Below are 15,012 nucleotides of genomic sequence, written 5' to 3'. Positions count from 1 at the left end.
AATGTCCTTTTAAAATTATTTATTTTCCTTTTAGAAGTCATACTGTGATCATAGTTGATGGATCCAAAAATGTTGATTATTTTGAACGCAGTCGAAATGAGAAGTTACCACCAGAAATTGATGAAGAATGGATTTTAAGTCATTATAATTTCAAATTATCGTAATCACATATACTTAATATACCACCTGTCAAGAGACATAGAATTAATTTTTCTACAGCTCGGCTTAGTTATAAAAGTGAGATTAAGTATGTGATAAAAAAATAATGAGTGATTTAAAAAAGTGAGTTTATGTGTGTGATAAAATAAGTGAGATTAAGTAAGTGATGGAAAAAAGGTGATTAAATAAGTGATAAAAGAAAGTGAGATTGAATAAGTCGTAAAAAAAGTGAGATTAAATGATGTATCCGAGTGAAAATTTAGTTTTCAAATTTTACTGAAAATATCTTTGTGCAAATATATTTATTCATTTATTTGTCACTGTTATTTAAATATTTTAATTTTTGATGTATTCTACATTTCTTGTAAGGATTTTTACCCTTGCATATTGCTAAGTTTTTATTAGTTTCTCTACAAATATGCACAAGGGTCAGAATTTGATGAAATATTCGGGTTTTCATCCGCAGAGAACCCGTTGTCGCTGTTCCATTTTTACTCGCCAAGCTCGCGTTTCATCGACACTGAGGCGAGCCGTAAACGTGATTTTTAGTGCATGTAAATTCTAGTTAGCAGACTAAACAATATATTAAGCATATGGTAGTAAAAATTCACAGATAATAAGCATGTAGATGTAAAACTAACAGGTTAAACGTGATATACGGAAATAAATTGGTATTAAATTTAAACAGAAATTAATTATTAAATTATTAACTTTTGTTATGAATTTTGCTGATTATGATACTTCTCATTTTAACCTATGCCATTTGACATAAAATCAACCTGCTACTTACTAAACCGCTAGCCTGACCAAGTATGTGACATTATGAGACATAAAAAAAAAAGTTACATAAAGTTAGTAAAATGTAAATGTCACTTCTTTCAAATATGCCCAACTATTATAAGTGTAAAATATTTAATGCTACTTGATCAATTACTTAAAGTTTATTTCATTTTCAAACTTATTAATAATTATGTTAATTCATGTTTAGTAGTAATACATACTACTTATGGATCTATTTTATTTTTAGGATGGTATTACAAATGTGAAATGCAGGCATCGCTAATATTTTTAATTGAATTTATTCAGTTCGCGTTTACTCATAGGTCCTGAATTTTTTTTCATTAATGGTCCTTAATTTCTGTGTGCAGAAATGTGTATGAACTCTGATTAACAGTTTTCAGTTTTTTTTTTTTTTTTTAAGTTACTTGCATGCAGGTTAAAGCAATTTACATTGAAACAAATACCCATCCTTTTCATAATTTATTTCACAATACTAATAACCTTCAACAGTAATCAAATTTTCTTCAGTAGCATTGTTAATAAAACTTGAACATTACACATTTCATTACTTTTCAAGAGTCATTTGAACTATATTCCTTACACCAGCAGTGGTTTGCTAATTTTGATGACCATGGGAATACATCAAACTATTCTGTCACAGATAATCAGTAATAAATAGTATTCATTATTAAAATTTAATAATCTATGTCACACCTGCCATCATCTGAAAGGTTATTGTAAGAAAAGCATTAACAATATATTGTTACAATTTTACGCCATAAAAATTGATTTATTATCATAATTTTAGGTGACAATAAACAATAATAAAAGTAAAAGCATTACTTAATTATTTAAAACGCACATTTTTGCGGAGTACGAAAACGAATTATTTGAGCGTTTCGAACCTCATGGTTCTGCGTGCGTACAGCTGTTAATAATTAAGAACACAACGTGAACAGCCGTGTTACAAATTAGCATTCACCCCTCCCGCTTTATTTTCTTCCTTTCATCCCGAACCGAGAACCGGGATCTACGAAAATATTTCTATCTATTCGTTGTTAAAAAATTAAGAAAAAAAGTAATAAATAAAAGAAGAATAATAGAAATCTGCAAATGCGAAGAACCACAGTGATAACGAAACAAAATGGACGCAAGATGAATGGTTGCAACAAGCGAATAGGTTGAATCCGCTGGGTTACCAGATTTTAACTATTATTGCCAAATTTGGCAATGTTTACATTCACCGGGTTCTCTCCGGAAGTGCTTCCAAATATTCAGATAGTTTTGTTTAAATCTGAAGTATTTACATTTTTATTATATTTTATTTGAATATGAACTTTTTTTCTTCAATAAGTACCCAGAGTGCAGTATTTGTTACATATGTAGCCTATTGCATTTATTCAGTAAGTAATTATCTCTTTAAAAATTAAATAGAATAATTGTTAATAATTTTATCTTAAGATACTGATAATTATGGCTTTTATTTAATTATCAGTAAATGGTTAATATTTACTTTCATTTAAATGTAATGTTTTTTATATTATAAAAAGCTCTTCAGGGTCTTTCAAATAAAACTGAATGTTTGTTATATTTAATGAGTCAGAAGCACAAAATATTCAAGTCTAAAGATTATTTCTGATCGTTTTGGAATAGGTTATAACTACAGTCATGCAGTGAAAATACCAAAAGTTCAAGGCAAAGCAGGATTCTGCTGCTGTGGTGCTTCTGTTGCTATAATCTACTAGCTGTCTTGATTGTCATAGCTTAGTTGGAAATCTTTAGTGGGAAGGATAGTTGTTATCTATCCCTTGTACTAAAGAAAGAAAATATGTGAGGAATAATTACTTATATACCCCCCCAAAATAAAAAAATTAGACTTTCCCTTATCCGTTTTGTATACAGCTTTACCTATTTGTCCTCGAAGGATTATTTTATTATCTTCATATATGCTCGTAACAAACACATTAGTAAACTTGTTTGCTCTCAAAACACAATGATTTGAATGAAGCTAAGCAATGCACAGAACTCCACCTAAATGAATTAGCTCATTCAAGTTGCTTGTTACGCTTTCGTTAGTCAATCTACCAGCTCAAAATAGAATATGCTTTCTCTTGTTTAAATTTCAGTTCAAATGAAAAGAGGGCAAAATTTTGATATTGCTTATCATACGAGTGAAATATATAAAAGAGTGCGATCACAGATTTACAAAAATCCAGAATCATTATTCTTTGCGTCTGCAGTCCACAGGTTAAACTTGTTTACAATACATGTAACTGAATGCTGCTCAGAAGGGATTACTAAATCTTTTGGATAATTTTACAAAAATTATTTAACTCACATAGTAACAGCCCATAACAATGAGAAGTATTAAAGAAAATCATTTAAATTTCTGAGTACTTGTCTGCAGGAGTGCGACATTTTTACAAAATATTCCTAGAATAATAGATAGAGATAATAGATCAAGATTACGTTTAAATTTGACTTGGAAAACATGTGAAGAATTAAACAGCTTTATATGGATGCATTCAAATGTATTTTGATACTGATTAAATAATGTTGACTAATATTAATTGCAGACTTTTACAACATGATACTATATATAACTCTTATACAAGTGTACTACTGCAACATTGCCAAGCTACTATTGATATAACATTCCATAGTCTGTGTGGTCTTACGCATACAAAAAATAAATTCCTGAGATTTGATAATTAGCAAACATTAACTGATTCTGAAAATTAGGACATAATTCCAGAATTTGCATCAAATGCATAAAAAAGACAAAGAAAATAAAAACTTTCAGGCAAATCAAGTAGCTATGATTCTTTTTAGAACTGAGAACCAAAAGGTATTCCATTGTAAAGTGTTTAATAATACATAGATATTATACTAGATGATACAGAAATACTATTTAGCACTGCAAAAGATAAGAATTTAAAATTTAATATTTGTTGGGCATTTATGAACAAATCTTACATAGTGATTAAAACTGAGATGAATAAATTGCTAGTGGAATATCAAAAAGATACTAATCTAAACATATAAAAAAAATGTCCATCGTGTAAAGTTACATACTTGGATAACATAGGCCAGTGGTCTCAAGCTCATTTCCCGGCCAAATGCACAATCTGAAAGAACTGATAGACCAAAATATTTTTCTTTTAAACAAAATGAAGAATTTTATAAGCAAAAGTAAAATATCTTAAATAAATTTTAAATTTCATTTACTAAATTCTTATTAAAATATATATTAGTTATAATAATATCGCAAAAAGAAAAATATTCAAATTTATATTTATTTTCTCTCTGAAATCTAAAATTAAAGTTAAAATAAAATAAGATATTTTTATTGGTTACATTGTGTAAGGTAAACATTAAATTCTTACACTTGTATTTCTTTCAAATGATTCTAATGTATTTAATTAGTCATTGAATAATTTAGTTTAAACTAAAAATAAGCAAATAAGGAAAACTTTTCAAGTTTTTAGAGAAAATTTACCAAATGGGATGAAACTTGAGGATAACTGATAACAGCATATTATCTTATTAAATTTTTCTTTGACGCATAATTTTTTTTTAAATAACCATCAACTTTTTTAACTTTAGATATGGAGGAGTTTCTACCCTTTCTTATTAATTTGTGGAAAAAAAACATTTATATGTAATATATATTCCCAAACAAAGAGATTATTCTTAGTGCAAAAATTTGTAAGAGCTTATTTATTTTTTGACAAGTGTGAATAAAAGTTAATAAAATCTGTATCTTCAAATCTTGCAGAAAAAAATTATGTCACATTGTAAATTAATTTGTGCCATTTTTGGTGCATTATTTATATTCGCTTTTAATGAAAGCATTTTTAAAAAATTTAAATAGGATAAATAAAAGTTTAAATAGTTCAAGTTTAATGAAAATAAAATTTGGACTTCAAATAACTAAAATCTTGAAACCTTTGAACTAGATTTATATCTCATTGTAAATTAATTAACAATGGCTGAAGAATGTTTGAAATTGTGAATTTATTTGTTAGTTCTAAAGCTTGGAAAATTTCTGTTTATTAAATGTGTATTGCATGTGTTATATTGTTTATTATGTTATTCTTAATGTTTATTTATAGAAGTGAATTTCAAAGCAAGAACCAATAACTGGGAATATTGCAGTATATAATATGTTCTAAGTTTTTCTTTCTAAACATTTTATTGTTGTCTATTTCAGGCAACACTTTTTTCTTAATTTGCTTTTGCAGTGATACATATATGTATGTACCCAGTTATGTAGCTTTGGGGCATCATTTTTTAAAATTTTAAATAAATATGCATTATTTTCTAATCAACTAATTACTTTTGAAACGCCTTGCTACTGTCACTACCAAGTCCTGTATTTTCTCATCACAGTTTTTAAAATATTATAACATTTGGGATAAAGTCATACCAAAATATGAACATATTTCATTATCCATACTTTTTTCTCAAGATTAATCCATGATCTACAGCTCTTTTATACATCTAATTTTATTCTCTATGAATTGAAAGCATTTAAAAAGATTAAATTGAGAGCCAACAAATTTAGAAGGAAGAAAAATGTTAATTTATTTGCGCATATTTTGCTTTATATTTCATTACAGATTGCACCATTGCTTTTTTATTCACTGTGTGCATTGGATTGAAATTAAGGTAGGGAATATCAGTTAGTCAGCACATATATATTTTTGAAATGTAAAGACAGAGATAACAATAGTGAAAAATGTAATTGCACACCATTTCAATGAAGACAGTCTCGAAAAAGGGATTCAAAAGCATCTTCTTGCTCCCCTTTTTATAATGATTCAGTTGATTATTCCATTAAGTAGCTTATTGCTATCATCAATTAAATTGTAATGTTCTAGATCAGATGATTTTAATTTTTTTCTGGCTGCAGTTTCATAAATGCAATATAATCACTACAGCTTGTAAATTTTGGGATAAATATTCTGTGCCTAGTAATGTTTTTGTTTTGTAAATATCAATATTTTCTTTTCATTTAATTTTGTATTTTTTTAATTTATGTAATAATGTACAAGAAAAGTTTAAACATACCTTAAAAATATTTAAGAAAAAACATTCTCTGTATTCTTTATTTCTCTAATATGAAGGCATTTGTGCCTGAGTAATACTGTACAGTAGCTCTGCTTCTATCTGAAATTGTTATTTTCAAACTGTTTCTTAAAAGATGTTGCAAGTAAACAATCTTTATGTATTAAAAAATAGGCCTTCAATAACCAAGTGGATGAGGCTGCTTAAGTATTATTATGTCAGTCTAATCTCAAATCTTTGAAAATATTCTGGCTGATGGGGCTTCCATGGACTTATATTTAATGTAAATATGAACCAGTTATCACTAGGAAGTGTTCCTTGGGGCTTTTCCGTAGGCAGATGATGTTAAGCCTTGATAAATTAGTCTGTATGTTCAGACAGAATAAAGAACTTTTTCCCCCTCCAAAACGGATTTTAAAATGGATTCAAAAAAGATTTTTTCATAACGTCTGTATGTACATATACGTGTATGTATCTCGCATTGCTCAAAAACAATTAGACATAGAACATTGAAATGTTGTGTATGGGACTGCTATGATATCTAGCTATGCATTTCTTTTTTGTACTGTAATTAGCAGTACCAAACATATATATATATATATATATATATATATATTTACACACTGCCTTACCCTGCTTAAAGGTCCTTATCACAGGCCTATTTTTTTGTAATCGTTGATCATAATACTTCTAATTACATATTTTAAATGATGAAAATATTCATGTTTTGGCAATGCCAAATTTAAAAAAAATTAATTTTCGAAAAATAACAAAACCTAACTATGTACTATATAATAACATTTCATATATATAGTTAGTCTAAAAATTAATATCTAATTTACTTGTAACATCAGATTATTATTTTAAATATCTAGCAATATTTAGTTTATTGTTGTTCTAAAAAGAATATTTAATATGCGGTACAAAGAAGTCGTGATGTTCACATCAGGTATTTTTACATTACAACACTGTATTCACTTTTTACCGGTCCTTTAGTTCACAAACGTTACTCTATAAGTGACATGCTGGATTATCGCCTTTATGATCAGTAAATGTCTGTGTCTCTTAGCTATGCTGTGTGCAGAGTTGAAAAATTTCAGCTAAGAAATTTCGCTATCAAAAAACTGCTTTTTTCCTCTAAACTAGGGTTTTCCAAATTTTTTCCCCAAGACCAGTAAAAATGTTTATGGCTTATTGATAAATTAAACAAGTTTTAATAATAGATGTAATGTTTCGTTAACTGTGAAAGTAAAAAAATACATTAAAAAAATATAGAAAAAAGTTTTAATGTGAAGTGTTATGCTTTTTCTTGTTAACTACTTTTACTCTGTCGAACTTTCAGGTCTACATTGCTCCCCCTCCCCCAAAAAAATTTATTCTTTAATCTAGATTGATTTCTGCATTTATTTCTTAGAAAAGCAAGTGTTAAAGAAGGCTGTTTCACATTTGTAAGTTGTAGCAGAAGGCATTAGAAAATTAGTTGCTTTTTGTGTCAAAAATGGGTGGTCAGGGTCTCCAGGTCTGAATCATTTAATATTCCAAAAAGGGTTTCTTCACATTCACCCTTCTTAATAAACAAATACGTGGTATCTACTATAGGAAAGCCAAAAAAACATAAAAACTCTGGAATTAGTACCTGTAAGTTGTAACAATAAATGCACAGCAATCTATTTCGCTACTAAATGTCACAGTTTTTGGATCGGTGAAAGTGAACATTTTCCCACGTAATACTTTAAATTTCTATAGAGGGGTAATATCAGAACCCAGCCTTTTCTTCGTAACAGAGGGTGAAATAGTCAATGAGGTAAAAGCTCAACCTATTTCCCGCGCGACAAGAATAATACTCAAGCAAGATGGGGAATTAATCGATACAAAGGGCTTCACTTGACATTCAGCACTTCAGATATGGCAAAAGTCAAAGCTAACTATCTGCATTGCCAGGTAAAAATGTATATGCCTAATCCATTGCGTTGTTTTTAAATTCAGAGATCTGGATATTCGAAAATCTGATGCCGTGGGACTCTCACGTGCGCAAAGTGCACCCAGGCTAGCCACGAGATCGATAATGGTAATAATCGATAAGTATTATCTGCAAAGATCATCCAACATGTTCAAAGTTATGTGCAAAATGGAAGGCAGAAAAAGAAATCCACTGTGTAAAAGCAACCAGAAATGTACCATATACAGAAGCTAAGAAAATAGTGATAAGCATTCAGCCATATCGAATGAGTATTACGCCGCTGCGTAAAGTCAATAGGCACACAAACAAGTGTTAGTGCATGTTAAAAAGAAACCAGACAAACGTCTGAAACTAAAAAGGGTACAGTAGCTCAGCAGAAAACCGAAATTAAAAGTATCTCTAAATCTGGGAAGATTATGAGGCAGACCTAGAGGTATCTGTCGAAGCTCCTTGAAGAGCATCGTCCTGCGAATTGGGTTATGAGCTCTTCAGTAATTTGAAGAAGGATTAGATTTACCCAAGAATCTCCTTCTTCCAACTACACAGTAGCATCAGCCAAACAAATACTAATAATGGATTTCTTATATCGTGGAATTGCCGTAGTTTCCGCCAAAGTCTCGATAATATTAAACATCTGATTGATTTCCACCATCCTGCTTGCTTAGCTATAGAAGAAACGTTTTTGAAACCTGATCAGCAAATTAAGCTTCAGAAGTATTCGTTGGTGAAAAATGATGGTATGAATAATATTGATCTTGCTATTGGTGGCATGGGGTCTGTTAGCTGCTCATGAAGATCCTTCAAATGTCTTACAGCTGACAACCTTCCTCCAGGCAGTTGCTCTTCAAGTAGACGTAAGCATGCTGATCACAACTTGTTCATTGGACTTGCCGCCAAATGAAAGCGTTACTGAAAGTGACTTCTTGCATCTTATCGAACATCTTTCACCTTTCATAATTCTTGGTGATTTTAATAGGCATAATCCTTTGTCGGGCATTAGAGACATAAACGCACGGGGAAAGATAAAAGAAAAACTTTTAGTTCAATGTCTCGTTTAACTAAATAATGTTGATTATACTTATTTTCACCAGAGTACAAGAAATTTTCATGCCATTGATCTGCTATTTTCCCTCTGACCCTGTGTAATTTTAGTGTGGGAACTTACTATATCCGAGTGATTACTTTCCACTCTTCATTTCTTTTGCAGAATACAGTGCATCAGCCTCCAGACCTCTGAGATCTCTAATGATTATACAGATTGGGATGTGTTTACTGTCCTCGTCTTGTTAACAGAAGGAGGAGTGAGCAACAACTTGATTGATTAAGCAGTCCCCCATATCATAGATACTATAATCTAGGCAGCAGATGCTGTGTTTCGAAGTCATTTAAAAGGTTACCTAAATAGCCGAAACTTTGGTGGTACCGCGAATGCAAGCGTACTCATAGACAGCAGAAAAGAGCATGGAATAAATTTCCACGTTACTTAACCATGACCATGACTAATCTGTTGGCCTTCAAAAAAGCTAAAGCAGAGACAAGGAGAATGCGGCGACCCAGCCAGAAGATTTCGTTAGTATCATATGTCTGTGCAAAAACATCATCTATATTCTATGCTAAACAAGCGAGTATGGGAGCGACTCAGGAAAGCAAAAGGGATATATAATGACTATCCATTTTCTGCCCCAAGAAAAAGACCGTAGAATAATTAGCAACATTAAGAGAAATTACTTGCAATGGAGAAGCTTTAACTGCTGTATCCAACACCAGAAACTACTCTCGGACATTCATTTCCATAAACATAAAGCTGAAAAGAGCCCAAATTTTTTTTACATTTCAAACTCCGAAAGTTAGAATATGGCTAGTTAAAAAGCATTCTGTCACATATAAGACTACTCCGCATCCTGATGATATTCACTATCTACTTATTAAGCATTTGGCTAGTAAGTCCTTGGCAGTTCTTCTCACCCTAACAGAGTGTGGAAGGAGTATATTTTCTCAACGGCCTGGAGAAAAGGCCTCGTTATCCCAATAATAGAACAATGTAAGGACTTAAAGAATCCCACCAGTTATCGCCCGTATTAGTTGCCTGTGCAAAGCCCTTGAAAAAGATGGTTTTCTCTTTCCCTGTCAAAGTGGATTCCTAAGATTTTGATCAACTGTCGATAACATCTTAGTTTTGGAGACAGCTATTGGGAATGCCTTTGTGAATTGGAACCTTGTAGTTTCCATTCTTGGAAGTATGGCATATTACAAGACTTATATGATACTCATCCGGCGCGACAGGCTTCCCATTTTTATAGAGAACTTTCAAAGTAAAGTTATATACTATTATGTTTGATAATTCATTTAAGAAGAGGATGTGTGCTGGGTGTTACACATTTTAGCCTCAAAATTAATTCCATTTTAAATAAACTCTCCTCAGCGTAAGTGGATCGTTATACGCTGACGATCTCCAGATAAGCTGCAAAGATGCGGATATGCATTGCATAAAAAAACATTTGCAGATCGCCTTTAACAGAATTGTTGACTGGATAAATAGAGGAAGATTTAATTTTTCTAACTAGGAGACCATTTTTGTCGAAAAAGAAGCCTACATCCTCCGCATGGTGAGATACCTGATCCTGGTGCTATCAGAAGTAAAACTTCTCAGACTTCACAGTATGAGACTTCAATCTCTCTCATACTGTCCACTTCCAACGTATGAACAGAGCGACTGATCAGCTCGAAGTGGTCAGGCCTATTAGCCGCAAATACAGAAACGTCACCGGCGTTCGAGAGAGGAATCACTTCTCACAAGACACATTAAATTGACGTTGTCTGATATTTCTGTTGTTTCATCGAGTTGAAAAAAAAAAACATTGCACTGTTTCAAGCGAAATACAATAGTTGGTGTATGTTCTCTGCTATTTTCTCGATTCTACGTTTCTCTGTGTTATTGACGAGAGACAACATATTTATCTGGTTTTGCTGTCTTTTGTGACATATACGAGATACCAACATTTTCATTTGTGGGAACTAACTGTCCCACAACTATATGAAGATATCCAATTGCAGCAATTAATTAGGATATTTCACAAAAAGCTATAAGTAGATTTTCAGACAAAGCCTCCTGAGGAAAATTAAGAAATTGTCTGCTTGCTGTCTATTAATCTTTCTTCTTATTTATGAAGAAATCTATCAACTTATACTGTATACTCCGAACTGTTTTTACAGTGCGGAGGTTTTAATTCTAAATGCGACTTCAGTTTTGGTTTCTCATGGATTCATTTGATAAGGCAGTACAGCAAATAACGCCCAACAATTTTTCGTCGGCATCTTTCTTGAAACCAAATTTTGTATATCGTCAGAATACTATAGAATCCAGAAGTTTTCCTTTTTGTATGTGTTATGGCCAACGTCATGCGGTCTTTTGTTAGTTTTGGAATAAATATTTCAGGCAAACAGCTTATTATTTCAAACTAGAAATATCGTCTGCTACTTTTTAATTCATAGTTCTTTTAAAATGTGACATGTAAACAAACTGGATTGAAGGATATGATTTTGCACATTCCGAAAAAGAAATTTTCCTATTCCATAAAACAAAAACATTGTGAAATACATGATCATTATTAATTGCAAAGTCATTATTTCTACATGGAAAGAAGATGCCAAACGAATATCCAGAAAATGGGTACGTACTGTTTCTTATGTTTTTAAAGTTAAATCACTGGTAACAAGAGAAAGTCTGGAGCAGGGGGGGAAAGCAGAAATCAGTTACAAAGTCTTTAAATACATGTGTAGTAACAATAAATATAATAATAAACCAAGATTTACAACTTGAAATTTAAAAAAAAAAAAAAAAAAAAAAAAGCTAAAAACATAAATACCCACCAGCTTTTGCCGAGGCATGTGACTGAACGCAGAGCATTTTCTAATAACCCTGTATGAAAACTATTTAGAAATAATACACTGTAACCCTTGATGAAGCATGGGTTTACCTAAATGCCTGTAGCAAAAAATATCTATTTATTATCCGAAAAAAAGAGAGAAAAAATATGAAAACTTGATTCTGTCAATGTAAATGAGAGTTTCAGTTAGGGGTTCAATCATTATCGCAGGATTCTCTTACAATGGGAAATTAAAAACAAGAAGAGTGAAAAAAAAATGTTAAAATCAACTTGAACACCATCAAGAGAAAGTTTTGCTTCCGGTATTTTCAGAAAAAAATTCCATTTCTTTATCCCAATGACTTTCAAAGAGTGGAAGTTCATCAAGGCAAGTCATACTTCGAAAAGTACATTTCCATTTCCTTGAAATGAAGCCTGATACGGGTATTCCTGTGAGGTACTCTAATGTTTTACCTGTGATCTCTTGAAAAGTTCTTTTTCTAAAGAGCAGACCCATCACGATTGATGGAATCTGGAAAGTAGTGGAAGAGGAATGGAAATCAGTACCTCTGGATATTTTTAAAACAGCTCTTCTTTCATGAAAATCACGATGAAGACTTATAGTCTGGAAAAAATGGCTGTCAAGTCGAACATTTAAAAACATTAATCCTCTTATAAAGAAAAAATGATTAAAAAATATTAATTAGCTGACTTTCCATAATTTTTGTTTTAAAACAGCTTCATTTTTACAAGCTTTTATTTAACTCACTCATTATTTGCCATATGGCTAAACTCTTGCCATCTATTTTTGAAACTATTGCCTTATAAGCTACATTTTGTACACGCACTGATTATGAATAACAGCGTAATGTGGTAAAGAAATTTTTCAAAATTTTGATTTGTGCTCAAAGGGCGTTAGCTCAGGAGAGTTCGTTTTAGCATTTTTGCGTTGGTTCACTATAAAAGGCGTTTCATTTTTCAAATTGTTGCCACCAAATATTACAGCCCTGCATTATATTGAAAGAAATGAATAATGAAGAATCTGTATGAATGTAGGTATGTTTCTTGCACTGTGAAAAAACAACGGTACCTAGAGACACCAAATTTTGAGTAGCGTAGTCCTCCATTCGAATATGGGCATCTGGAAATTTGAAATTTGTTTTATTATCTATTTCATATTTTTTAAACCTTTAACGAAATTATGATTAACAAACTCAACGATTTTAAAGCGAACAATGGGAACACTGAACGGAGGTGAAATATCTCCAGTGCGCGTGATAGCTTATCGAAATTCCAAAGTTATGCTCTTTTAAAATTATTTTGTGATATTGCTGTTGAATTGAATTTTTTGTTTTAAGTGCAAAGAACATGATATTTAGTAAATAAAGATAATACTCTAAACTTTAAAGCCTTCGTTTAATGAAGAAACTCTCAAGAATTTTATTGTTTTCACTATCGGATGGGCGGAAAAAAATCTTCATGAAGGTTATATGAGATGTTAATATAATTTATGATTTTTTAGCAAAATCGCTGAATCTTTTTCGATCATTTGACATAGCAAACTTGTAAAAAAATAAAACAATGGTTTTTCACTGTTCAAAATTGATCTTCCAGTTGAATAATCTTTATCTCTACATATAATAAAAGAAAGAGTCTGTGTGTCTTTCGTTCGTGCTGCGCGTAAGCTAATAGACCCAGGGCTACGAAATTTGGTATATAGGTGCATCTAGACAAGAGCCAGTGCCCCTCGAAGCGATTTTTTCAAAGTTCGAATCAGATTTTTTTTAATTTTATTTTTTCGATGTTATCCTATCATTTTGAATAGTTTCATTCTTTTAGAAATGTGGTTTTAGCAACAGTTTTTCATTCAACTGTATACTGGACTGCTGACTGTTGAAAATCAGAACTGTTGCCGTTTGGGAGAAGGAGGGTGATAATTTTGTGCAGTTTTTAAATTTAATGTTTCTCTTGGATACTGGACGTTTGTTGAGAGAAGGCAATGAGAAGTTGGTTAATTTATGTATTAGGATAATTAATATTTATATTAAGGGATATTGCTTATTTCATTATAATTTTGTTTGTAATAACTTTTTTTTCTTTTAATGAGGTTGTTCTGCAGAGTAAAATTCTGCGTAATTTTTAAATTTAACGTTTGGTGTTCCTTTCAGGCATTTTCCCGTTACATTTAAAAGCGTGACGAAGGCTGGTCGTGTAACTGCTAGTTAAATATATATTATTGAGACTAACAAGATGAAAATTTAAAAAAAAAAAAAAAAAAAAAAATGTAGTAAGCTTTTATTCAAAACTCATAAAACCATTAGTAAACTTAAAGGAGGAAAATAATTAATCATATAGTTTAATAGGAATATAAAATTAAATAATTCTGTATATTAAATTCATCTACAGTTTTAAAACACGAATAATTAAAATATCGAAAAATTGAATTGCATTGTCAAAAGTATAAGTCGTTACCTTTATAAATTTATCAAGGGCCGCCCTACGCTTTATCATTCGTGATATAGAATTGTAGATGAATTTTGTAAACACAGTTATTTGATCACTAGGTTTCATTAGACTATATGATAAATTGTTTTCTCATTCTAGTTCGTCATGATGTTATGATTTTTAAATAAAAGCTTCTTTTATAAAAATCTTCTTTTTATTATTTTTTTTAATTCAATCGTTAAACTATTTCTAACTAAAGGATAAGATTAATAAATAATTAGAACCTTTTAAGCATATGTTAATCTTTCTCTTCTTCTGTCTCCTCTAAAACAGGTGGTGTTAAAAGGAATTTCCATTTTTAAATATCTTAAAGTGTAATTCTTGACGCATTTTGTAAGAGTGCACTTGATTCTTAGTTTAAGTTGTGAAAAGCTTTGATTTATTAGATTCTGGTCGTTAGAATTCGTTTTTATTTTCTGCCATAAATAATGAATTTTGAGAACGAAGATTTAAGCCTAATCATTCTAAATATTAAACATTTTGCTATTTGTGTAAATAAAGTGCATGTATTTTTTATGTCAGCTAAAGAGTCTAGTAATTAGATTCCGAATTCCAGATATCTATCCTCTGCATTAAATGACTCACTTTCGTTTCAGAGAACTTTGAAATCGTAACACTGATAAAACGACACGGTCATGAAAGAGATAAATCACAGAGACTACCAAAGTATAG

General features: G+C 30.9%; 1 protein-coding gene across 1 annotated transcript in view; it reads left to right on the top strand.

The window, feature by feature from the left end:
- The window catches only part of LOC146999054 (transport and Golgi organization 2 homolog), a 50,909-nt gene extending 45,639 nt beyond the window's left edge, over nucleotides 1-5,270 (top strand). The window contains exon 8 of the mRNA XM_085813401.1: nucleotides 35-5,270. Coding sequence (XP_085669527.1) covers nucleotides 35-164 — 130 coding nt within the window. The 3' untranslated portion in view covers nucleotides 165-5,270. The remainder of the gene's footprint in view (nucleotides 1-34) is intronic.
- The last annotated feature ends 9,742 nt before the right edge of the window (nucleotides 5,271-15,012 follow it).

Source organism: Stegodyphus dumicola, chromosome 1 (assembly GCF_044657685.1).
Source record: "Stegodyphus dumicola isolate Sdum_Otavi_A_Nest chromosome 1, ASM4465768v1".
Taxonomy (NCBI): Eukaryota; Metazoa; Arthropoda; class Arachnida; order Araneae; family Eresidae; genus Stegodyphus; species Stegodyphus dumicola.
This window is presented reverse-complemented; position numbering and strand designations above follow the sequence as displayed.